Here is a 27,740-nt window from a genome sequence, read left to right as displayed (position 1 = left end):
TTCTGCTATAAAACATATCCAATAAAAAAAATCAGGTAAGTATAAGGGGGTGGTGGGGAGGCTGCTACACACAGAAGGCTTTTAGATAAAAACCCTTCCTGACTTTACAGCTCCTTTAAGACTACGTTATTATTAATTTTGTTTCATTATTTCTTAACCGACAGGTATATACTGGAGACAATCACAGCCCTGATGCTAATGAGGGGGAAAGCGAAGAGGAGGAGGAAGAAGCAGCTGAAGAAGCTACTGACAGTAAAAATAGGTGAACTGATTATAGTAATCAATATTCACCATTTGCTGTACTACAGTTTACTTTGCTCCCCCTTGTAGAATGTTACAAGTGTAGATATACACTATCGAATACCATTGTTGCAGCTTTTTCTTTTTTGTCTAAAGAGTTAAGTGGCAGAAACATTAATATCAGGCTTTATTTTCCTTTATTTGCACACTATGGTTCTGCCAAAAGGACACTGCCTGTCCAAGGATGATAAAGTTTTTTTCACTACTCTATGGTGGAGCAACATTCCAACCCTAGGCTGCTCTTTTAGTTTGGAATGCAAACCCCTCCCCCTCTGCTCATCTTCTTTACATAGATGATTGTTGCTTTGTAGTTCACAAAAGATATCTAAGAAAGCAAGGGGAAAGGCCTTGGGCTTATTTTCTCCCTAGCCTAGGATGGACTCTTCTTTTCATCTCACTCTGGTCATTGTTCTCACATCTGTATGTCCTGCCTCAGTGCATCACAGGGAGGTTTCCCTCCGTTGTTTTCATGTGGTTGAGCTGACAAAGTCTATTTTTTGTCATACCTGAGGGTCCCCATAGGGGGCAGCCTGCCTCTTATTCCACCATTTCTAAGCCAATTTGACAGCCTATAGGATTTAGGATAAGATTCAATCTTTTCCTGTCTAGACACAATCTACTCCATTAGTATCTCTTGGCCATCCAATATTGTAAGTTTGCCACTTGGTCTTCAGTGAGCTTTAAAAGAAATGAGGAAAGAATGAGCTGCCCCTGTTTCCTGTTTGACAGTTTGCTGCCCCTGCAACCACAGCTGTCACTCCGCCAGCCTACTTCAGACAACCTTGTAAACATACATCTGTTACGAGGTTTACTGCTAGTCAACTAAGTTGCAGCAACAGCACTGAAAAAGGGGAAAGCCTTTCTCCTGAAATGGGTTGGCTTAATGTACTTGTTACTACTCTCAATAAAAAATTTTGATTCGACTTCCAAACTCGCAATTGTTTTGGATACCAGGAGCTCCTTCTTTCCACATTTCTTTTCAACCTTACATGAGAAAACAACCTTAAGGTTGTACCAAAAAGGGAGCAGCTCAGGACCCAAGAGGGTCCACAACCACTCTCAACCATCAGGCACATTCCTACCGGATGAAATCCTTTCAATCCGCGCACATAACCACCCACCCAGGACCAGCAACCGATATAGTCAATCCAGCCTGATCTACAACACATACAAGATACCTGGTCTTCAGGTCATATATTCTCTAAGTTCTACCAGGCATTTGTTTTGGCCTCAGCTGATGCAAGCTTTAGACATAAGGTGCTTTAGACAGTCAATTGAACACGTGGCTAGCCCAGTTGTACTGTTCTCTTGCACTTGTTGGCATTGCTGTGTTGCCCACCCTCTTAATGAACTTCAAGAAAAGGATTTTGCCATAGTTGAAAATCCTGTCTTTCTCTTCTTGGATTTAAATATGCTATACTTTAGCAAAGTAATGGGTTATCTGAATGGTTTCAGGACTTGTCTGTGGGCTAGTAATTTTTTTTTAACTCCAATCCCCTACTGTATTTATCTACAGTGATTTATCAGTGTCTGTGGAAGAGGTCTTTCCCAACCAGTTATGGGGTTCATCAATATACACAGGAGCCTTAATATTTAAAGCTGAACTCCAGGCATAAAAACCTTAATTCATATAATTTTTTTAATAGCTATAAGGGATAAAAATCCACTTTGTGTCCACCATATGCAGAATCGCAGCATTAGCAGCTCTCCTCGGGTATATTCCACCTCGTGTGGCTTTAAAAATCCAAAATAAGCACCCCCATGTCAGTCCTAGAGTAGTTCACACCACTTAGGTTTAGTAGGGATAAAACTCCAGACTTATGCCCCGTACACACGTGCAGATTGTCGGCCGAAAATGTTCGGCCGCCGAACGATCGGCCGATTTTCGGCTTGTTAGTATGATGCTTCCGACAGCCGACAGCGCACTTTCGGCCGAAAAGAATCTGTCGTGCAAGCATTAAAATTTTTGTATGCCGACACCAGAGCGGCCGATTGTTCGCCAGTCAATACAGAATTCGGCCGACAGACAGCAGATTTGCAAGACTGGGCATACTCAGAAAAGAAAAAACACATGGAAAGTTAACCATCACATGACATCACTTCTGCAGTCGGCTGTAGTTGGCGGACAAAATTCTTGTGCAGTCTTTTGCACTTTTCAACAGACACGACAGCCCGGGGACAAAAGACGGCCGATCGTTCGGCCGACGATCTGCACGTGTGTACGGGGCATTAGTCTATGAATCCCATCACAGCACCTCGTGAGAACATCTCCCTTTGGATATTAAACTCACCAGATCTCAACACATAGTTTGCCTGAAATACAGGTCCTTTCTCCAATAAGGATCCTCTGTATGCAAAATCTTCCTCCCATCGGGGTGTCTTTCATATCATAGAAGAAACAGACTTATATCATAATACTGTCTTAAAATGTATTCAATACAACCCCCCCCCCCCTCTTTAAAATGCACTTACAGGAAGCAAGTATAAACAAAGCATGTAGTTACAATACCCAACTGCTCAGTTAGCCTGTTTTTAACTCACCGCTTCTCGTGTCCACTGATCGAGGTGATTCCTGGGTTGAGATACAAGCTGCTAGTAGTCCTGGTAGTTGTGTGGTCACGCCCTGATGCGTTTCATCATCGCAACTTCGCCAGAGGGTGTCTGACGAAGTCTTGATGACAAAACGCAGCAGGTCTTGATATCTTTTATGATATGAGAGACACTCTAATGGGAGGAAGATTTTGCATACAGAGGATCCTTATTGGAGAAAGGAACAGTATTTCAGGCGAATTATGTTTAGAGATCTGTTGAGTTTAATACCTATAGGAAGAGGTTCTCACGAGGTGCGGTGATGAGATTCATAGGCTACGTCTGGAGTTATACTCCTACTAAACCTAAGTGGTGTGAACTACTCTAGGACTCACATGGTGGTGCTTATTTTGGATTTTTAAAGACACACGAGATGGAATATAACCAAGAAACGCTGCAAATTCTGCGATTTTTGATGAGGATTTAAGGCATATATTATGAATGATTGACGTTACTTATAGTAGCTGCCGATGGTGCAATTCATTTTTCTGTTTGATAGTATCTGTACTTTGTGTGCGCTGGGAGAAAGTGATTTATTTGCTTTTGGGCTGATTTATTCGCTTTTTGTTTATTTTTAAATATTATTTTTTAATGTTGCATACTTATTTACATTATCTGCCTGACAAGTGTATCTAGGTAGATAGAAAGCATCTTGCTGTCCTGTTATTGCTGTAATTTAAAGTGCCTTATATAATTTGTCATAATTGATAAAATATTTCTAATCTGATTTCCATATTAGACCTGAAACTGATACAGTTTCACAGCTGAGTGCCTCCAAGAGGACACAGGAGGTAGGTGATCAACAGGATCCTGCTGACGCTTTAATTTGAAAAAAATAATAATTTTGATATTAACTTGGTGTTGAGGTGCATGTGCTTAATTCATTTTCTTTTTCAGATGAGTGCTACTGATGCCCTTACCACTATGGGTACAGTCCCTGCTGGCTTCCGTTCATCAACCTTAGCCCAACTCTTAGAACAAGGTGCTGTTTAGTAGATGGTTTAGTTTGCCTCAGTTGTGATATACTTATTTTTACCTATTTTCTTTAACTCCTTCCCGCGGCCTCGCAGCCCTTTAAGAGCTTCTGAATGCCAGGAGGCAAAGTTGGGCATTTGGGTCATGTGATTGGTTGTCACAAGTGCCACATGATTGGAAAGCTCCCGATCACAAGTATACATGGAGAGCTTTCCGATTTCTGCTGGCGACTGTGCAGGGAGCACACAGAGCTCACGCTCTCAGAACGGAAGTGTGTTTACATAGAGCCGCATACAGTATATGACCATTACAGTCCACTCACCAAGAGGCCACATATATGCGCCACGTCAGCGGGGGGGTTAAATAAGCTAGAATTGGACTGCGCAACTACACAGCACCTGAGCACTACAAACCTTTTTAATTCAAATACCCTATCCATCCATGCCTCTATGTTTTTTTTTTGCTGAAAAATCACTTTAAAAAACACCCCCTAGCATTTCTGGATGTGGCCATCTTGAGTAAAGGCAGATGATTCATGTAGCATTTACTTCCTGGAATCTGATGAGAATACCCCTCCTACTCTCAAGAGTCCTGGGATGTATGACATCATTTGCCTAGGCCTAGAAACTAGGAAGTAACTGAATAAATGTGAAAAAAAAAAAAAGTTGAAGTGCCAGTGACCATGCACGTTTCCTGCACCACCTTCCAAAATCAACTGCCCCTGTGATCTGGTGCAAGCGTTAGTGTGTTTCTAACAACACCTCAAACGTGAAGCGCATGGTACTGAAGTACATTTTTGCAGTGCATTTTTACAAGTAGTGCATGCATTGAAATAAATGGGCTGACATCGCACAGGAATCACACAGCAACGCAGGCCGCGTTCCTGGGTGATTCTAGTGTGAATCGGCCCTAAAACAAGTAAATATAATATACTTTCCTATGTATTTACTAATGCTACTAGCATAAGAATGAAAAATACTTAATGTTAATTGATTGAGTGAAGTTCTGCTTTAAGCTGCCAATAGCTTATAAAGGGTCTTAAAGTCGAAGTAAAGTGCAGATGGCAGTGCCAACAGCGCGCTACTTGAGGGCTTTGTTTTAAGGGAAGTCTGTCATAATGCGTTAGTATGCAGCGCAACTTTAAACCATCCTGGAGCCCAGTGGTGTTTTTTTTTTTAGTAACTTTACTACCACTTTAAAAGTTGTTGCTTATTTCTTGTACTATTGTTAGGCATGTTAGGAGTGACTAGTGCTTTGAATGCAAAATAACACAAAAAAAAAAACATTTTCCATGGTAAACGGTAGCCATTGTAAAAGCTTGAAACCACAGTTTTCATTTGTAGCCTCAAATTCATGGTTGCCAACAAATACGGACTTACACAGTAAAGCAATAAAAAACGTAATAACAGTACAATAACCCTTAGCATCCAATGAAAACTTCTCTTGATAGTTATCAAGATACTTGCAGAGTTCCACTCAATACAGTATAGATGCACATGATATCATACAGGGCATGAAAAATACCCTTTAGAGGTTGTAGAAATATTTTTGATTTGACCAATGAACTGCATATTTCTTGGGCTTAAGCAGTGCCAAGTAGTAATGTTTATGTTGCCACTATGCTATTTATACGTTGTAAATATAATTGTATGTTTCCGTATGCAGGTGATCAATACAGGTCAAACAAATATCTCCAGCCTGAGCTTACTGCTTCCCAGCTTGCTTTTAAGGATCTGTTATGGGACGTGGAAAAAGGAGGTGTAAGTTTTGTTCTTTAAAAGTTCTACTAAAGGCTCCTGTTTGAGAAACTGCTCAAGTACCAAATTCATCAAGATGTGATACACAAATCCAATGAAGTAACTCAGTTTTTTCTCACCCCTTTCCCAGCCATGGCACCCTTGAAAAGTCTTGTTTCACAATACTGTGCTCCAGGGAACATGTGCAAAATCACGTGCGTTCCTGACACACAAGTGCACTGCTCTTTAGCAGACACCCAAGGGTGTCATTATTTCTTAATGGTACCCACACACATTGGCAACCTCGGTGCGTTTTCAGCGCAGCATGATTTTCTACAAAGGGTCAGGGACTTCTTTTCTTGGCAGGTTATTGAAATGAACAGATGTGAAGCAAGGGCTTGTTCACGTGAGATTTGGGGGCGGTAAAAACCATGCAGCAGCCAGGGTCGTACACATGTTGTTGCCATGGCTGGACTTATACGCCCAGGTAAATGGGGCTGTGCTGCAACTGCGTGCATTGCATGCAGTTGTGGCACGATGATGCTGCATTTAAGGGGTTCAAAAAAGGCGCTGAGGAGGCAACATATTGCTTCTTCATTGCCTGTCAAATGCCTCTGAAAAGCGATCTGAGCATGGATTGCTTTTCAAAGGAATGGCAGTCCTTGCCTTTATTATGAATGAGCCAAAAAAAAACCCAAAACATACATACATACATACACATATATGAAAACCGACATACACATACACACAAAATTGCAGTATTGTACCTGCACTACCACTGCCGGGTACCCACTGTAGGGAGAGGAGGAGAGCATAGCACACACACTTGGGAAGACACCTCCCTCCTCCGCTGCTTTCACTTTCCAGACCAAATTCCTAATGTGCCATTGTATAATTTGGCAGAGGAGCAAGAGCTCGGTGTGATCCACATTCCTTTCTCTACCAGGATGCCACAGCACCCCTAATGACCTGAGGCGGCACCCCAGTTGAGAAAGTCTGAAGTAACTAAATCCTTTCTGTTTTACCTGAGCCAAAACCTCTCTTATTTGTGTCTCACACTCTCCCCCTCCCAGACACTGCAGCTCGCAGGAAGAGGGTTTCAGCAACAGAGGAATTGTTTTTAATCCTGAAAGCAGGCAGGGTTAGGGGAATTACTAATGACAGTGCTGAAAACCATGCCCTCTGCAATACCTTGTCGTCCCACTGTGATGCAAGCAAGCAAAGCCTGCGTGAAAAGTGTTGCTACACACATCAGAAGAAGGTGCATTAGTGGTCATGCACACTGCAGCTCAAAGAAGCTGCTCCTACAGGGCTTTGACATTTTTTGAGCTCTCATTTTTCTCTGCCTGGAAACCCCCCTCCATCTTAGCCAATATGTCCATGCACCTTATAGGCATTGGCGCAAAAAATATTTTTTATGAGCGTTATGAGCGTTCCAGCTTTCTTATTTCATAAACAGTGATTAAGAAAATACTGTCTATTCATTGGAAGCCCTAGGAGGTACAGGAAGTTTCCCGTGGCCCTGCTGTGAAAATGTTGTGGAAATGCTGTGGTCAGCTGTTGTACTTTGGCCTTTTTTTTTCTGGACATATTTTGTGGCTATATGCTGTGGCCAAATGTTGTTTCTTTGGCCACAACAATTGGTCACAAAACCTGGCCAAAGTAACAGCAAATGGTGTGTCCAATTTTTGTGGCCAGAGTAAAAAGCTACATATACAGTATTTTTTGCAATGCATTGTGGTCATTTGGAAGTAAAAACTGAGCTGAGAGGAGTGTTTGTGGAAAAAAAGCTTACGCTCAAAAACATGCAAAAAGGCAGAAAAATAAAAGCTTAAACGCCTCTAAAAGCAGCTTTTGTTTTTGAGCTGCAGTGTGCTTAAGCCCTCAGGTAGACTTCACTGCCAAGATTATCAGGTATTTATGGGACATTTAGGAGGCCATAGTTCTACTTTAGCTAAAGTTAAAAAATATTTTAACGTAATTTTTAGACTATGAAAACTCTTATCGTTATGTATGATTAGTGTCTGCATTAAAGTGATACTCCACATGTCAGCTCGCAACAGAACTTTAAAGGATAACAGTAATGTGTGCATAGTTTGTGCAAATAAAACAGAGCAAGAACCAGGCAGAACAAATAGTCTTTTTGCAGTGTTAACATGCTTCATGACTGCTTACCCAATTATGGCACAGGGCTGTGCATGTGTCTGAGGACAGGTAGCTGGGCCTGGCTCATATTGATTCATAAAGAATGATGAGCAATATAAGACTTCTGTAACTAGAATAAATTGTGGGTTTTTTTATATATAAAATATTACTATAGCATTTCCATAGAATCTAATCTTTGCTCTCTTGCAGAATTAGACCTCATGCACACTGAACATTATCAAAACATCAGTAGGAAGCTGTGTTTTTTAGCTTTTTTCAGCTGTAGCGTTTTTTTTTAGCTTTTAGTAGCAAAACTATGCTACAACAAAAGCGTATGGCTCAAAAACGTTGATAAATGTTGAATAGCTGCGTTTTTGGGCATTTTTCAGCGTTTTTAAGCTTGTTTTAGAGTTAGAGCATTTTTGCAGCTGAAAAAGACCTCTTAAAACCCACTAATTCTGTTTTTTTCCAGAAAACCCCCTGCCAAAAACTGCTGATAACAGCCTATGTGTGCATGGACACAGGATAACATGCTGGGGAGTTTACTGGCTACAGAAAAAAAAAGTCTGATGCCAAAAACAGCAGCTGTAAAAAGTCAAGTATGCATGAGGCCTAAGAGGTGTCCCTGGAATCGTCAACATCTGACACCTCTGATTGTGTTAGATGTTACAGGCCTGTTTCTGCCCATTGTGACTCCCTAAACTCTATAGATGCAGTGTCATTGGTATGTCCCTGCACTTTTGAAAGGACACACCAGTAACATAGCAGCAAGGTGGGTATTTAAAATGCTGGATTCTTAAAGTGGTAATAAATGTTCTTTCTCTTTCGTTCATTGATGGACACAGCTCCTGCTCTTCTTAACCTTTGGGTTATACTGCCCCCTACAGGAGTAGGACACTATGCAGAAAAATAACTTGACTACGCCTATGGGCAGTCCCAGGAGATATACTCGCCCTCTCTGCTATAGGTACTCAATTTTTTTCTGCCTAGTCAGGAGTAAGGACTTAGTTCCTTGCTGGGATTTTTGGTCCTGTCAATTTTTTCTTTTTAGATTTTTTTCTCCTGGTGTTTTCCTGCAAGATCTACAATCAACTGCCGGACTTGGCGATGGGCTGGATAATCTAGATCCAGTGGTCACCACAGTCTGGCCAACGAACACGTGCAGACTTCAGCTATGTCCTAGGTAGGCTGCGTCATAGCCCCACCAGACAGGGGCTGGCCTGCAAGTTTAATGCCTCACGAGGTCGCATACGACCGGTTCTTGGCCTGCGTCACAGTGTTCCTGCTGGCTGACAGCCACCCATTTACATGGCAAGGAGGTTCTGTCTGGAGCGGTGCCTGCCTGGTTCCTGGTATGGGAAGTAGCTATCACCCCTCTCCCCCTGGAGGGTTTTGGGGTGGGTGCGGGCCCCTCCCTGAGACGGTCGGACCTCCGGGTTCCCCTTCTTCCCGTTAGGCCCCAACTTGAGTCTGATGGTCCTGTGGGTCATCAATCCCCCCTTCACCTATACTGGGGTTGTTTGGTGGTCTTGCTACCTCCTGGGGCTGGGGCAGGGTGCTGTACTGGCAATGGGGGCGGGGAGGGGCGCGCCGCTGGCGACTGGGCGATCGGCTGTGGGGGAGGGGGCTCTACCTGGTGGGGGCTCCCCCTTCTTGCTCTGTGTCTTGCCTGGGCCCAGTGATCCCTCCTGGGTCCTTAGGAGTCTCGTGGAGCCGCGCAGGGCTGCCATTTTGTTGTAGCCTATTTTCTGCATAGGCTGGTGGCCATGTTTTTTTAGCCGCCGTGGCCATTTTGCGTTAGTCCAGCATTGAAATTAATGGCAACCATTTAATGTGGAGCCTTCTGGGCGGCCATTTTAGCTGTGGGAGCCCCTCCTTATCCCCCGGTGCTGACTCCTGGGCCTCTTTCCTTCCTGGATGCCGCACGTGGAGGGATTTAATCCTGGTGCTGCCAGTGAGTCTGGTGGGGTTCTCTCCCTCTCTCTGCTGCAGGATCTGGGGGTGCTCTGTGGCTGGTGACTGGGTGGCGTTACCAGCGCAGTGGGGGTGTCCCTTAGCAGTGTCTTTTTGCACTTTTGTGGGCTACCCTTATTCCTCATAGAGTCCTTGGAGCACATTTCTCCACCTGTCCCCCCATCTCAGACCCCATAGGGCCCTCCGGGTCCCAACAATCCATTGATTCACTGATGGCACACCTGGAGTCCTTTGCGTCCCGGGTGGAGGTGACTTTTGGGCGGCGAGGTAGTAAAAAAAAACCCCCGCCTTCCCCTGCTTCATCTGTCTTCTCAGATTCTGAATCTGAACTGGCCACTGTGGAAGGGGCCTGCCCTGAGGGTTCTGGGGCCACGCGCCCTGAGTTCTTAGATAGTGAGGATGATTCCTCCACTCCTGTAGTCGCGCTCAAACTGGCAATGATGGATGCATTGATTGTGTCTGTGCGTGAGACTTTAAAAATGGGGAACGCAGCTGAAGCTGCGGCAGAGGCACCAATTCCCTTTGGCACTCACAAGCCGTCTACAGCGGCGAAGGAGTTTCCGTTTCCTTCCTATTTTGACAGATTTGTCACAAAAGAGTGGGAACGTCCAAAAAGTCCCTTTGTGCTCCCTAAGCGATTTGCAATGAGGTACCCCTTTGAAGAGTCCCTCCTTAAGAAGTGCACTGTTCCATCAGTGGTGGGTCCCCAAGTTTCCAGGTTGAATAAGGCAACCATGATTCTGGTAGAAGAAACGCCGGCTTTTAAGGATCCAGCTGACAGAAAGGCGGAGGCTGTGGCCCACTGTATGTTCACTGTGGCTGGCTCGGCACTCAGACCGGTCTTCACTATTGCCCTGGTGTCACAAACTCTGACCGAGTGGGCTAAGCTTTTATGCCGTGACCTGGAGGGTGAGCAGCTCCCCCCTGCCTTTGCAGGGCTGCCAGACCAGTTGGTCCAGGGGCTGCAGTTTATCTGTGATGCCTTTTTGGATGCGGCTCCCCTGACTTTCCTACTGCCTGTTTCAGCAGTGATCCTTAGGCGTGTTTTGTGGCTCAAACGAATCTTTCTTTTCAAGGAGATCGCCTGTTTGGAGTTACCCTGGATGACATCATTAGGAGTCTCACAGGGGGGAACAGCACCTTTCTTCCACTGGCTAGTAAGGGTAAGGAACCTCATGGCAGACGGAAGAATGGTGGCCTGTCCTCAGCTCACAGGAAGTTTGTTTGTCCCTCAGGATCGGAAAGGCTTTCAAGGCCTCTTCGGGAGGATCCAAGCGACGTTGGTCTGGCAAGTCCAAAGCGGGTTTCTCCAGACCTGCAGACAAAGCTCCTTCTGCATGAAGGTGCGCCCTCAACCGTGCCTTGGGTGGGGGGACGTCTTTGCTGGTTTCCGGACCCGTGGACCTCCTTGGTGCAAGACAATTGGGTCTAAGAAGTGATACAGTCTGGCTACAAGATCGAGTTTCATTCTTTCCTTCCAATGTGCGTCTGTCCCTGGACCACTTGCAAGCCCTCTTTGGGGCGGTGAAAGACCTGTTGCTTCAAGGGGTAATTGTTCTGGTTCCAATTCCAGAAAGTTTTTAGAGATTGTATTCAAACCTGTGCGTCCAATTCTGGATCTCAAGGCCCGGAACTGCTTTGTGCGGGTACAGAAGTTCAGAATGGAGTCTATTCGTATGGTGGTGGCATCCTTGCATCGGGGATATCCTTGCCTCTATCGACATCCAGGACGCCTACTTACACATTCCAATATGTGTCTGTCACCAACGCTTCCTCCGCTTTGCTGTGGGAGAGGAGCATTATCAGTTTGTGGTCTTACCCTTTGGTCTCACCTCTGCTCCTCGGGTCTTCACAAAGTTGCTGGCTCTGGTGCTGGCGTTGTTACGTCAGCGAGGGATCGCAGTGCTGGATGACCTTCTCTTGCGAGCAGAGTCTCCTACTGGTCTGATGGACAACGTGGACATCACTATACGGACTCTGAGGGAGTTCGGCTGACTTATGAATTATCAGAAGTTTTCTCTGGTTCCTTCCACAAAACCAGAAAAAAAATAAATAATTAGGGGATTGGAGGACCTTAATTATGAAGAGCGTCTGCAATTGCTTGATTTATTATCCCTGGAGAAGAGACGCCCGAGGGGGGACATAATAGCAATTTTTAAATATCTCAATGGGGATCTCAGCTTAGAAAAAAAGCTGTTCAGTCAAACGGATTGCATGAGGACTCGGGGGCATACAATGCGATTAGAGGAGAAGCGTTTTAACCTCAGGCAACGTGGGGGGTTCTTCACTGTTAGGGCTGCAAGATTGTGGAATTCTCTACCACAAGAGGTGGTTTCTGCGGGTAGTATGGTGGCTTTCAAAAGACTATTAGACGTACATCTCAAGGATCAGAACATTCAGGGGTATGTGAGATGATTACAGCCACACACACCTACACAGGTTGAACTGGATGGACTGTTGTCCTTATTCAACCTCACCTACTATGTAACTATGTAACAAAACTGGACTATCTGGATCTGACTCTGGACTCTAGCCAGTGTGTTCCTTCCTCTGGACAAACTCCAGAAGTTGGATGCTGCAATTCATCTCTTGCTGTCCAGCAGGTGGTCATCCCTCTGGACTTGCATGAGGGTGCTAAGCCTGATGGTTTCTACCTTCGAGGTGGTCCCTTTTGCACAGTTCCATATGGGGTCCCTGCAAAGGGAGATCTTGGCCAAATGGGACAAAAAAGCAAAAAAGTAAAATGTAGTATCAATCGCTATGTGCCATGTACACTCAAATTAAATCATTGATTGATACTACAGTTTACTTTTTTGCTAATCAATAAATATGTTTTTCACTACCAACAAGTCTAGTGTCTGCTTAAATAGCCGCTTGGTTTTTCTGGGGGTAGTTTCTATCTTCCCTAGGATCAAACCGATTTTTTGTGCTTGTAATTGGTTAAGAGCAGGATGCCACAGATGGTATAGACTCTGGTTATGTGATTTGATAATACTCTATTCCCCATTTTTGTTTGTTTATAACATTAAAAAGCAGTTTTATTACATAACATCTCGCTTTTGCAAGCTTACTTCTCAGTGCAACCAGTTCCTCAAAGTCGCTTCTCTTTGGCGATTCATCCTTCAGTCACACTCTGACATCATCATGTACAATGAGGATGTCTAGGGCCCATCCATGAGGGAAAAGGAAAGAACCAGTTGCAGGCGAAGCAAGGTATAAAATAAAACTGTATCTAATGGTACCCTAGGCAAAAAAACTATTTTTTAAACTTTACAGTGCAGAAAGGGCCCCACTGCTAGGGTAATTTTTACATTTTCCCAGAATTCAGATTTAAAATATAAAATTGCGTACTTAATAAATGTCCTCTTCTTTTCATAAAAAATATAGTATCCACATCCTTAGTGAATACTTAGTGTTTTGCTAATTACTGAAAAATTAACTAACACTCACGTTGCCATGGGAAATTCAGTGCAATATTATAGAAAAAGTTTTTATTTTCGTACATCACGGGACACAGAGCCATAAATCATAACATATGGGTTATATAGCCACCTACAGGTGAAGGACACTGGCAACCAATCAGAAAGGATGCCCCCCTATATAACCCTTCCCACACAGGAAGTACCTCCGTTTTTTCACCAGTGTCTAAAGGTGATGGTCACAGTGGAGAAGAAGAAAGAAGAAATATGCTACATACCCCGATCAAAGATCACTGAATCTAAGGGATTAGCTTTCAGATCCATCTAAAAAAACTGAGTGGACTAAAAAGATGGTACCTGTGCCTCGGGAAGCAGCTGTAAGGTTTTGCCTGTAATGCTGTCCTTTTTAGACGTTGGACCCTGGGATCTGGACCCTTGGTAATACCAAACCCCAAAGGCGCTCTATGCAGGGTGCTTTACAGGTCCAAGGCCATGGCCCCTCTAAAACAAAGGGACCCAGTCCTTGAAGGTCGTCAGGACAAAGCTCACTGTGAGGGGTGAAGATTGGATTCCGGTTTCAAACCGAATCCTGTGGCAGGACTGTTTTTTTCCAGGCATAGAGAACTGGCAGGCGGATTTTCTAAACCGTCATCAGATGTTACCGGAGGAATGGTCCTTGCATCCCAAGATTTTTCAATCAATCTGCCTAAGCTGGGGGGTCCCAGACGTAGATCTGTTGGCATCCAGGTTCAACAACAAATTGAAGAGATTTGTGTCCAGGACCAGGGACCCACTCAATGTGGATGCTTTAGTGACTCCTTGGAAGGAATATTCCCTGATTTATGCCTTTCCTTCGTTGAAGCTGATACCGCGTCTTTTGCGCAGGATCCAGCTAGAGGGGAAACCAGTAATCCTGGTAGCTCCGGCATGGCCAAGGAGGGTTTGGTATGCACAAATCCAAAGGTTGGCAGTGACAAGGCCTTGGGCCCTTCCATTACCTCCGGATCTACTCTCTCAAGGTCTGATATTCCACTCTGCTGTACAGTTTTTTAAATTTGACGGAGCGGGGTTTATCTGGCCCTAATAAATGCTAGGAAACCAGTCTCTCTTTAGAAACATTTATTACAGGGTCTGGAAATCCTACATTACCTGGTGTGAAGCCAGTAAATGGCATCCTCACAAATATATCATCGGGAGGATTCTAGCTTTCCTTCAAGCAGTGGTAGATATGAAATTAGCCTTGAGCACTATTAAGGGACAAGTTTTAGCCTTATCGCTTTTCTTCCAAGAACCAATTGCGTCCCATTCGTTGGTTCAGACCTTCGTCCGGGGAATGTTACGTTTGCTTTCACCTGTGAAGCCACCATTGTGTCCTTGGGATTTCAATTTGGTGCTGGCAGTTTTACAGAAACAGCCTTTTGAGCCAATGGGGCAGTTTCCCCTGGTTCTTCTGACCAAGAAACTGGTCTTTTTGATTGCAATAACTTCAACTAGAAGAGTATCGGAACTAGCAGCTCTTTCTTGTAAAGAGCTATCCTTGATTTTTTATCAAGATAGGGTGATTCTACGTTCACACCCAGGTTTTTTGCCCAAGGTGATGTCCGCCTTTCATTTGAATCAGGACATTATACTACCTTCCTTTTTTTCCAAATCCTCACTCAGAGGAGGAAAATGTATTGCATTCTCTTGATGTAATGCGTGCAGTTACGTTTTACTTGGAAAGATCAGCTCGCATTTGTAGGAGCGAGAGCTTATTTGTGCTGCCAGAAGGGCCCAGGAAGGGGTTAGCAGCATCTAAGTCTATGATTTCTCATTGGATTCGCCAGGTTATTACCCAGACATATGATTTAGAAGGGAAGGTTCCACCTTTTCCTGTAAAGGTACATTCTACCAGAGGAGTAGGTTGCAAGGCCGTAATCTGGTCGTCAGTGTATACGCTCACTTGTTTCTATCGAATGGTTGTTGGGACCCAGGATGAATCTGCATTTGGCCGCAGTGTTCTGCAGGCAGCGTTGTAATCATTTTTGTGGTTGGATGGCGGTATTTTTTGGTGTCCCCCTTCCCTCAGATGCATTGCTTTGTGACATCCCATATGTTATGATTTATGGCTCTGTGTCCCGTGATGTACGAAAAGTAAAATGTATTTTTTAATACATACCTGTAAAATCCATTTCTTGAAGTACATCACGGGACACAGAGGTCCCTCCCCTCTTCTATGGGGCCTTTATTGCTTGCTACAAAACTGAGGTACTTCCTTTGTGGGTGGGGTTTGATAAGTGGACATCCTTTCTGATTGGTTGCCAGTGTCCTTCACCTGTAGGTGACTATATAACTCATATGTTAAGATTCATGGCTCTGTGCCCTGTGATGTACTTCAAGAAATGGATTTTAAGGATGTAATAAAAAATCTTTTTTTTTTTTGGCTTCTCTACCTGTTCAACAAAACCTATTCTCTTGCTTTGAATGTGACAGATTGCTCAGAAACATAGGAAGATTGCCATTGATGAGCTTTGCTTCCGAAAATGCCAGCTGCCTGGCTTTCATCCTGACACTGTTGCTTCAGAACTGTAAATCACTGACTGATATGAGAGTACTATTTAGTGCCGCAGTATCAGCTAGGAGTGCGTCTAGGACAGCCATGGCCAACAGAAAGTGGGTTTAATGACGCTAGCTGTCATTCAACCCTGAAGAGAACCATTAAGACCCCATTCACACCTGAAAGTTTTGTAGCACGAAGCTTGAAGCTCAAAAACACTCGGGGAGAAAAACATCAATGCATATCTATGGTGGTGGGTCACAACTCCACTCTTAAACATCTGAAGGTGAACACCTGAAGCTCAAAAAAGTTTTGGAGCTACTTTTATAGCTCGATTCAGGCAATTTGGTGTGTTTTGGGGAGTTTTCTCCCCCAGAATTGCATTAGCGTGCGCATGTAGCGTGTCTATAAGCTGACCACACAGCCAAAAGTGATGTCACAAATGATACTCTGTAGGCTTATACAAAAAGGCCTGAAGCTCAAACGCCATAAAAAACGTGCATAAAAATGCGACACTCAGGTGTGGATACAGCCTTAGTATAGAGACAGAAGGTGAGTATTGCAGAAATAGTTTTTTCATTTTTATTTTTAATTGTTCTTGGCAATTAAGTTTTAAACAGGAAGAGACTGGAGGCTAAGATTAAGGCTAAAGATTATTGACTATTTATTTTTTGAATGCAAGTAACAAAGTCTTTAATCTTTTATTTAATATGACATGTTTGAAATTGAAAGGTAATTGCCTTAAGGAATTAAGTTACAATTCGGGCTTAGCTGGGGAGTAAAAAGGAAACAATTAGCAAATAATCAGAATAAAGTAGATTGCCGTCTTTATTTATGATGTAAGATGATTGACAATCACAATGATTTCTTACAGCTCAGCTGATTTTTATGCTGTGTTTTATTGTGTATCACATTTCCCAAAGTTTCAGTGGAACTAAAGAAGCAGCTTCTTGGTTCATTTATGCTCTTGAGTCAACAAAATTCCTTTAAAATGTGTCAGATTTCTGTTACGCTAGACTAGTTTTCAGGTGACTCCTCAAGCAGTCGCTGTAACACAAAGTGACCAGGGAAGAAGAATGTAGGCAGAGACAAAGCATTTGAGTCTGTATACACATGGAAACCTTAATACTTCAGAATTCGAGCTTACCTGTAGTTTATAAGCAGATTCAGCCAGTTTTGATTACCAAGCCATCATAATAGGGAATGGTCAGAGTCTATTGGCATTATTGTGATATTTTCTATCTTAGGTACATTTAAAACAGGTGCATGTGAAATATTGTACATCATTATTTTGTACTTTAAGACAGCCAGTAGAGCTTTTAGCTCTTTTGCACATGTTTTCTCTTTCTTTTTAACATAAATCAGCAGCTCCATTTGATTTTTGCATACACAATTAAATAGGGGTCTGTGTTGATGGGCCTTTGTTCGTGTCAGGACAGCTACAGATCAAATACACCTGTCAATGGACAGTGAATATTAATATAAAGGGGCAATCCGCGCTATGCTAGATAAAAAATGAATGTATTAAAATCACTAAGCAGGCAACATAAATTTGTAGTAACAAATAAAGTCAATATGGATCCGTATGCAGCGCTAACACATATCAATATACATATATGTAAAAGAAGAGATGAAATTCCTCCATCATCTTTCGTGCGAATAAAAGCACACCACACCACTGTGAGACACTCCAATCTCCTTACCAGACGATAGAATATGATGGGCAGTATACCTTTCAAGTGGACAGGCCGAGCAATCAACAATTCAGAGTAAAAAAGCAATATCTCCAACACTCCAGCAGTTGGTCCGTGCCTGCAGAGTCTCATGCAATGGCAGCATTGAAGTCCAAAGAGATGAGTGCGACCCTTTATTCACTCAACCCGACCGAACCATCGGTCTGAGCATCACCAGAAGTGAAATAAAAGCCTCATAGTGAAGTCCATAATCAGGGAGTAGATTTATTATAAATAGTACTTACGTAGGTGAACAAAAACCGTAGTCATTCAAAAAGGCCGCGACTTCAGCGTGCTTGTGTGTCATCTGTGTTAACCAGTTGATAGTTTGTAGGGCCTTTTACTGTGCAGTAAAATTTCAGTTACATTGGCTCAAACAAAGGAACCTATCTGATTTTTAATCTATCCAATGTTTATACATTCCACATTTATTTGAATGCAGCAATGAATGTCAAAGGATTATTCATCCTTTGTGGTGGAGGATAACTGCAGGGTTTATATATTCAAAGCACACTAATAAACTGCTTTGTTGCCCCTTAGCAACCAGTAGTGATGAGCAAACTGAGAAAAATTATTTTTACGTCCGCCAAGCAATTGAAAAAAATATGCAAATAACGAATATAGCGCCCGAACCCCATTGAAGTTTATAGAAGTGAGAATCTTGTCATTTTATTCTGGAATATTTGCAAGCTTTTGTTAACAAAAGTAGATAATAGCTATGTACCAATGCAAAAACAAAAAAAACATTCAACGGGGAGCAGGTTTTTTTGCTTTGAATATTTTTATTGAGTGTATGAAAGACAACCTAAAACAGAGGAGTGGTGACACTCAAAACAATCACTAATTTAACATTAATCAGCAGTTGCAACACAGGTTGCAGCATATTTAGTAAAATATGTTAGCGTAGCGTCAAGTGTGCATCAGTCAGCGAACCTTCCCACAAAGTGTTGCAATCTTCACAACCTATCACTTTATCAACAGCGTGGTATCATATCACATTCTCTAATTAGTACCTATACGAATAGAGAGAAAATTAAAGAAGGAAATAAGAAGCAAACAAAATGAAAAATTCCAACAGGACTCTACAAACATCTAGTTACGTTGCCTGATGTGATCACAGGTCAGCATGCATATAGCTAGGCCATGAGGCCCAAACTTTTTCAAAACACCTGCCTGTATCATTCAAGATGCTGGCTATTTGTTCTTGAGTCATGATCCAAGAGATTTTTTTGCCTGGTCTGAGACAAGGAGACTGAAGCCTTTTTTCATAATCTGGCTATAGTCAACTTTGCAGCCAAAAAGATAAAGAATATCAGTCTTTGGAGAGCATGCAAGACATTCTATATGGGTTCATTCAAAAGGGCAATTCTAGGAGATTTTCATTTTAAGAGATCTAAGGTATAAGAGCCCACCGCCTGACATTTCACAGTGGTTCAGTCAGGTCTTTCCCTATGGAAATATACCATGGACAGTTGGGCCAGTGGTGCAGCATGATATTATAGCATTAGATTTGGGATTTCCAACACCTTCCCTAGATCTGAAGGAGAATAACACCCTTCTCGACAACCTATGCCCTTTTCCACTCCAGACATATTGAATTATCTTTGATTCAAATTTCAGTATATCCAAACGGTCCAAAGCAATAGGTAAGGAGCAAATATAATACAGAATTCTAGGCAATAAATTTATTTTGACAGAATTAATCCTAATCCAGGAGAGATTATGTATTTCTCAATTGTGCTTGGGTATTTTCTGCTTGTAGACATTATGTACTGTCCATTGTTGAAGATTTTTTTTCCAATTTTATCAATATGGGCAGATAATTCCCATCGATAGAGTTGGGCGTTCGAAGGTGTAAGACAGATATCCAATTATGGGATTTAGTCTGCCCTCCAAGCAAAGGAGAAAGATGCTTTCATGCTGGATAGAAGCGACGGGGGTCATTTATATTCATAGCCAAAATCTTGTAAAAGACGCATGACATTAGGTGTGGAAATAAGCGGCAACACAAGAAATAATTGCGGGTTGTCTACAAAAAGAGCACATTTGTGCATCTGGTACTCACAGGAAATTCCTTTAATATAAGGGCCATTCTTAACCCTCTTAGCGGTATTCCCAATCGTGGCTCGGGGTTAAATTTCAGAGCCAAAAGCGGTAACCCGGAGCCACACTCGGGGTACCGCCAGAAAGATCGCTGGATCCTGGTAGAGGTTTTACTTACCTTGTCACCGGGATCCAGCGATGTATGCGGGCGGTGAGCAGCGGCGGAGCTTCCTCCCGATCCTCTGTGAGCCCCGGCTTCCGTCTCCTGCGACGTGACGTCCGCAGGGGGGTGGAATCAGCGGCAAATTCAAAAAGTATATGCACAAACACACTGATACACTGTAATCCTATTGGATTACATTGCCAAAATAAAATAAATTGACCTTTGATTGCCCCCCAGTGCTTTCTCCATTGCACTTCCTGCATTTTTCCTGTACCTTGTGTCTGGATACTGCAGAGCGACCATGGCATCAAACAAGCGCGCTGCAACCTCAAAAGCGGTATATGACCTGCTGGGCGACAGCGATACAGAATCGCTTGCAGAGTGGAGTAACAGCGATTCGTGGGAAAGTTCGTCATAGGGCGCAGAAAGGGATTTCAGCGATGATGCTGCGACTGTGCCGAGCGATGTGCGGACTTGGTGCGTGATCGACTGCGGTACGAAGCACGTAGCACCCCCAAGGTTCCCGTTTACCGGAGCACCTGGTATCAAAGTGGATGTTGAGGATGACAACCCCTTGGCATACCTGCAACTCTTTTTGACCGATGAGGTTATCGAAAAGATTGTTGTGGAAACCAATCGGTACCAGGAGCAACAAGCCGCAGCGCATCGGCGGTTTTCAAGGAGCAGGATGTGGGAACCCGTGACCAGAGCGGACATTTTGAAATTTCTGGGCCTAATTATTCTGCAGGGAGTGGTGGGGAAACCCCTGCAGAAGTGGTATTGGACCACCAACAAATTATTGGCCACTCCTTTTTTTGGCACGGTTATGTCAGAGCACAAATTTTCGCTCATTATGAAGTATTTGCACTTTACAAATAATGACAAATTTGATGAGACTTCTCATCCAGCTCCGAAGCTCAAAAAAATTTGGGACATTTATCAACTAATTTTGAAAAATTTCCAGGAGTCCTATGTCCCAGAAAGAGACATTTGTATAGACGAAAGTCTAATGGCATATAAAGGGAGACTCAGCTGGATACAATATATTGCGTCCAAGAGAGCACGCTTTGGCATAAAATCATTTATGCTGTGTGAATGCAGCTCTGGATATATTTGGAATTCGGTCCTATACACCGGGAGAGGAACCAAGTTCAACGAAAGGTTCAGCAGCTATGGAATGGCAACCGCTTCAGTTCTGACGCTGATTGAGCCTCTGCTGAATCAGGGGTACTGTGTCACCACAGACAATTTCTATACATCCCCAGAACTGTTTGAGTTCCTTCTACAACACAAGACGGATGCGTATGGGACCGTCAGAGCTAACCGGCGTGACATGCCCCCCACCTTTACCAACAAAAAGCTAAAGCCCGGAGAATTAGTTGCCTGGCAGAAAGGAAAAATGTTGGCACTGAGATGGCGCAACAAAAAAGATGTCTGCCTGATGAGTACCATCCACAACACCGCTACTGTCATGGTACATACAAAAGGGGGAAAAGATGTTATGAAACCACAACTGGTCCTGGATTATAACAACACCATGGGAGGTGTGGACAGAGCTGACCAGGCCATGACTTTCTATGCGGCAATGCGGAAACAACAGAAAAAATATTATAAAAAAATATTCAGGCACCTCCTGGAAAAGTGTTTGTGGAATGCATTCATTCTCCTAAAAAAGAAGAGTGACAGGCCTGTGGTTCATGCGGACTTTGTGTGGAAAATTGCTGAGCTCATAATTCTCAGGCACCAAACACCAACAGTAAGTAGATCCGGACGCCGTGCTGCTGGTGTTGTGAACCCCGAACGCCTGACCGGTCGTCCATTTATGGACCACATTCCATCGACGGAAAAGAAGTCTGTACCCACAAGGATGTGTGTGGTTTGCTGTTCCAAGCGTGACAACTCTGGATGGAAAATCAGAAAGAAAACGCGGTACTACTGTCCTGACTGTGACGTTGGACTTTGCACTGTACCCTGTTTCAAAATTTTCCACACCCGGGACGTTTATTGAAGCAATATGACCACTAATATTGCATCCTTTTTGGAAAAAAAAATAAAAAAAAAAGGGACAAGGTGCAACCTATCTCAGTCGACCTACAATAATAACCATGTAACGTTATCTTTATGTTGAGAATATAAAATCCTAAGCACATTAGGGAAATTGGGCCCAAATCCCCAGGCGCCCAGGAACATGGACAAGTAGGACCAAGAGAAAGAATGAAATGCCTTTTGGAGCTCTATGGAGAACAAAAAAACCCTCCTGAGGTGGACTAGCATCCCAGCGGGATTGGAGAGTCTTTTTTTTTTAAAAAAAGGCTTTAAATGCAAAATTGAAAATATACAAATACAGGATAAACTGTATTGACCAGTGTCTTTATTCAACCTTACCAACTATGTAACAATTACTTTAATAACATGCTTGGGGGATGTCTTAAAGTGGTTGTAAACCCACTTTAAAGACTTTTTCCTATAGGTAAGCCTATATTAAGGCTTATCTATGGGTGCTATAAATATCTCCTACACTTGCACCGTTTAGGAGATATTTACAGTGCATGCAGCCGATGACATGGCGCATGTGCTCTGAAGGAATGGCCACCCGTGCCGTTCCTTCAGAGCCCTGTGCCGTGAACGGCGGCTGCCGCGCGCATGCGCGGGAGTGATGTAATCGCGCCTCCGGCCAATCAGATGACCGGAGGATGCGAACCAGGACGCAGGACGGCCGAACATGTCGGCACTGCGGGGGCTTCGTTATAAGGTACGTACTTCATAATGAGCTAGTATGCGATGCATACTAGTTCATTATGCCTTTGTCTTTACAGGTTTTTTTTTCTCATTTTTTTGCAGAGGGTTTACTTCCTCTTTAAACCTTTACATGAAGTATTGCACATACAGTGGGGATCGAAAGTTTGGACACCCCAGGTAAACATTTGTATTAATGTGCATAAAGAAGCCAAGGAAAGATGGAAAAATCTCCAAAAGGCATCAAATTACAGATTACACATTCTTATAATATGTCAACAAAAGTTAGATTTTATTTCCATCATTTACACTTTTCAAAATAACCGAAAACAAAAAAATGGCATCTGCAAAAGTTTGGGCACCCTGCAGAGTTAATATCTTGTACCTTTGGCATGTATCACAGCTTGTAAATGCTTTTTGAAGCCAGCCAAGAGTCTTTCAATTCTTGTTTGAGGTATCTTTGCCCATTCTTCCTGACAAAAGTCTTCCAAATCTTTGAGATTTCTAGGCTGTCTGTCACGCACTGCTCTTTTAAGGTCTATCCATAAATTTTCAATTATGTTGAGGTCAGGAGATTGTGAAGGCCATGGCAAAACCTCAGTTTACGCCTCTTAATATAATCCCCTGTGGATTTTGAGGTGTGTTTAGGATCATTATCCATTTGTAGAAGCCATCCTCTCTTTAACTTTAGCTTTTTCACAGATGGCATCATGTTACCATCCAAAATTTGCTGAAATTTTATTGAATCCATTTTTCCTTCTACTCGTGAGATGTTCCCTGTGCCACTGGCTGCAATACAACCCCAAACCATGATTGATCCACCCCCATGCATAACAGTGGACAGAGGTTCTTTTCATTCAATTCTGTGCCCCTTCTTCTCCAAACGTACCTTTGCTCATTCCGGCCAAAAAGTTCAATTTTAACCTCATCGGTCCACAGAACTTGTTTCCAAAATGCATCAGGCTTGTCTATATGTTCATTTGCAAAGTTCAAACGCTGATTTTTGTGGTGAGGACGTAGAAGAGGATTTCTTCTGATGACTCTTCCATGAAGACCATATTTGTACAAGTATCTCTTTATAGTGGAATAGTGTACCACAACTCCAGTGTCTGCCAGATCTTTCTGGAGGGATCGTGCAGTCAAATGTGGGTTTTGAATTGTTTTTCTCACAATCCTGAGAGCTGTTCTGTCTGATATTTTTCTTGGTCTTCCAGATCTTGCTTTAACTTCCACTGTTCCTGATGACTGCCATTTCTTAATTACATTCTGAACAGAGGATATTGACATCTGAAAACGCTTTGCTATCTTCTTATAGCCTTCTTCAGCTTTGTGAGCGCCAACAATTTTCAGTTTTCTAGACAACTGCTTAGAAGATCCCATGGTGCTGATTGTTGGGGCAAGGTCCGATGAGTCTGGGCATTTAAAACCTTTGAGATTGACATCACCTGGTCTTCCCAGACGATGATTGAGAACAATCCATGACACTGGCAGGTCTCAGCCTTGCAAAGGGGGCAGTGCATGCTATAGATTCTGCAGGGTGCCCAAACTTTTGCAGACGCCATTTTTTTGTTTTCTGTCATTTTGAAAGTGTCAATGATGGAAATAAAATCTAACTTTTGTTGACATGTTATAAGAATGTCTAATCTGTAATTTGATGCCTTTTGGAGATTTTTCCATCTTTCCTTGACTTCTTTATGCACATTAATACAAATTTTTACCTGGGGTGCCCAAACTTTCGATCCCCACTGTATAGGATGTACTTCTGCAAAAGTGACATTTAGAAAATTACCCTAGGGCTGGGTTTCCCCTATTGCAATGACAGACATCGCATGTGATTCGCACCTAATTGCTGTACAAGTAACATGCGTTGTTTTTGTGATGCAAATTCAGCCATACAGTTCGTATGGCTGAATTCGAATTGCATTCGGTCCAAAATGGTGCAGGACCCTTTTTTGGATTCACTAGAATCGAATCGCATGGGTGTTCGCACCCATGCAATCCAATTCCTGTTCGATTTCACAGTTTGCTATGCGATCTGTGAACCGATTTTGGGGTGTCATTAACTTTACATTGACACCCGCAGTGGTTTGAAGAGGGCAGTGTGAACTGCCTGCAAGTGAGATGCAATGCGGGAACCTGCTCTGGAATCGCGCTGGTTCCCGCATCGCACAAGTGTGAACTGAGCCTAAATGACATTTAACAATCCGCTTAATTTTGTTTGTAAATAAAATGGCAGAACCCCCCTATATTTCATGCCCCTCCCTGATCTGTTAAAGTGGAGGTGGAGAGGTATATAAATTGGCTTGGTTTGGCTGGTATTTGGCATTTACAGAAATCTGTAACAATCTCTATTACAGTAATTGAAATGTAGTGATGTCCATTTCACACTTTCCTGGCTGACTGGTTTATCATCTGAATTTGGTATGCTTTCTTTACATGATTTTTTTTGTGATAGGATCATCAGTATCTGACAGCCATCTACTAATGTCTATGTTTCTGCATTTTTTTGTGTGCATAAAGCTTACCTATAGATAAGTCAATAATCTGGGAGATTTCTGTTTTATACTTCCTATGTATTGAGTCCTGTAGCATTGTAGGCCAACTGCTTTCGTTATTGTTTAAAAATGAACAGCCGACTTCAACGGGAACGCCTGAAAATGTGTGACATGAGCGTTTTAGTAGCGTTTTGTCGCACATTTTCTGCCCAAACAGCAACTCTCCTCCTCCTAATGCTTTCTATTGGCTAAACAAAAACCCCTGAAGCTGTAAAACGCTTGTAAGATACCTCTAAATGGCTTGTAATAAACTTCCAAGAATGCTTAAAAATTCACAAATAAAAATGCCTGAAAGTCGCTCTGCTCAGGTGTGAATGCAGCCTTAGCCTTTTTATAATTTCTTTAGCTTTAGATTTAGATTGTTGTACTTTGTCCTCTTCACCTTTCTTGGCTGTACTACTAATACGAGCCAGCTGTATTCGATAAACAAAACATTATTTATGTTCTGTGCAGCCTGTCCCACCCTGTCACATTGCTTGAAATGTAATAATAGACATCAACAATGCAAATACAAACTATGGTAATATTTGTGCAGATTTCTTCTATCAGACCCTGAATATGTTAGACAAGCATTGCAATTTCTCATGCTTAGGGCTGTATCATCTTCTGATTGATTCAAAAAATGAATGTAAGCATATGACTTTATTTTTGCAGATCCAGCCTCTCCCTACCAGGGTCTCATTGGTTTTGACATTATGGAGTTGTAAGATGATACCCCTGCCTGGAGCCAGTATTCAGATTCTAAGCAGACATGTGCGGCTTTGCTTGTTTGATGGCGCTAAGGTAAACATACTGTGACGTTCAAGTTCCACTGGGTAGAGGTTCAATCACATGCCTCCTGCCTTACAGAGATTGGACAGAGGGACACATTCAGCACCAACATTTTTGGTTAAAGACACGCCATTGACACACACCTGCTCATAACTCGTCATAACTCAAAAATCAATACTAGTTTTGCAGAAGTACATTTTTACATATTTTCAAGTGTCAACGTTGTTCTGATGAGTTGATGAGCACTGTGGGTTTGTGTTCCAACAAGGATGGATGAAGATGTCACAATCTTTCCATTTTCCTGGGAATTCCTTAAACCCCCCAAAACTATTTACAGTAATTTGCTTCTGTCTGTTGGAGTTGGTGTCTGCAAGTATGTATGAATGTAAAGGTGCTGTGAAAAATGTCAGTGCTGTAGAGTTTAAATAAAAAACAATGCTATTTTTTACCAAATAAAAATATGCATACTTTCATATTTTTAGGTCTTGAGTAACATTCATACAGTAAGAGCAACATGGCTACCAAAAAATTCTAAAACCTGGACATTTTCGCCTAGGGTGAGTATACATACAAGTGCTATTTTTATGTAATATCTTTCTATTTTTGGTGTTTAGGTTTTTTTTTAGTTTTGTTTCAAATATGTGCCTTCTGTTGTTTTTGGCTTCACATTACAATAAATTTCACTAAATATGAAAAAAATATGAAAAAACAATTTTCAAATATTTTTTATGGAAATAAAGTACATGTAATTTGGCTCCTTATTGCTACTTTGTATCCTATGGTAAGTGATAATCTAGATTGATATAACAAAAACACAATTACAGCGCTGATTCAATACTGCAAAAATATATTACATTTGAAAGTTTTTAAGCAAAAAAAATATATTTTTAATTGTGCTCTGTGCTCCCTGCTAGTTGATTCACTTAGTCCCCAGTAACACCGAGCTCCTTTTACTGTGTGTGGGGGAAATAAGGGCTAGAGAGCGGCGGCAGAGATCCGGGGAGAGGAGTGTGACATCCATACACATAGAGGGACAGAATATTATGGATGTGGAGGAAGCTCAGCCTGCCGTGTACACACACTGGGATTGAAAATCCTGAAAAACATCAACGTGGCCATTGTGGATGGACATAACCAATATGTATCTGGAAATACTTTGGTGTATTTGTTTCTAGCCTGAACTGTTGGTTTGAGCGATTAGCACAGCATCAAATAGACCATCCACTACCCATAATACCATTGGATAGGAACTACCTTTTTTATATATGTGGGCTGAAACATTTGGGCTGATCGGTGCCATAGCGGTTGGGGGAGTCTGACCCTGTTTATTGGCTATACACCTCTGACCCCTGTAGGGGTACTTCTATCTGGTGAGTGCAGTCCAATTGGGGGAGCACTATTGCACGTATCTGCACTGACTGATTTTCAGAACTACGAACATTTTTTGCACTACTGGGACTATTGGATTATATAATTTATTCAATTTTGGATGATGCAATTGATTTATGATTGGTTTTATGATTTTTAACACTATTTATATATTTATTAATATCATATATTGATTAACACCTAATTTATTTATTTATTATTGAATTATATTTTTGTATAGGAACATTTGAACACTATTTTTACCCGATAGGTTATTATATACAGTTTAACACTGTTTGTTATATTTAGTACTAAGATATATTGAGTAACACTTTATTTATTTATGAATTTTGCATAGGAACATTTGAGCACTATTGACACTTTATATACACGTGAGGTCATCATATACAATTTATGTAATTTCCTTTGCATATATGACACTCTAAATCTAGGCAGCGCCAGTATACCTTCTTTTTCTTTTCATATTGTTATACCCCTTTGGGGGGTATTTGAGGTAGGCAGCAGCCCTTATATTCCTTGAATATCCTGGAGCGGAATTTATATTAATTAAAAATCATAAACAATTAATCTTGATCAGTTTTTTTTTTTCTTGATAGATTTTAGGCTAAATCAGTTAAAACAAATATAGCCCAATGGTGTAAAACCTAGATAATTCCCATCACCAATAGTTTTTTTC

General features: G+C 42.3%; 1 protein-coding gene across 1 annotated transcript in view; it reads left to right on the top strand.

Annotated features, from left to right (window-relative positions):
* The window catches only part of NPHP1 (nephrocystin 1), a 152,201-nt gene that overhangs the window by 59,299 nt on the left and 65,162 nt on the right, over positions 1-27,740 (top strand). The window contains exons 8-13 of the mRNA XM_082252304.1: positions 165-262; positions 3,629-3,680; positions 3,787-3,871; positions 5,530-5,624; positions 25,559-25,687; positions 26,158-26,232. Of these exons, the coding sequence (XP_082108430.1) occupies positions 165-262; positions 3,629-3,680; positions 3,787-3,871; positions 5,530-5,624; positions 25,559-25,687; positions 26,158-26,232 (534 nt within the window). The remainder of the gene's footprint in view (positions 1-164; positions 263-3,628; positions 3,681-3,786; positions 3,872-5,529; positions 5,625-25,558; positions 25,688-26,157; positions 26,233-27,740) is intronic.

This window comes from Pelophylax lessonae, assembly GCF_965119305.1.
Source record: "Pelophylax lessonae genome assembly, chromosome: 3".
Classification (NCBI taxonomy): domain Eukaryota; kingdom Metazoa; phylum Chordata; class Amphibia; order Anura; family Ranidae; genus Pelophylax; species Pelophylax lessonae.
This window is presented reverse-complemented; position numbering and strand designations above follow the sequence as displayed.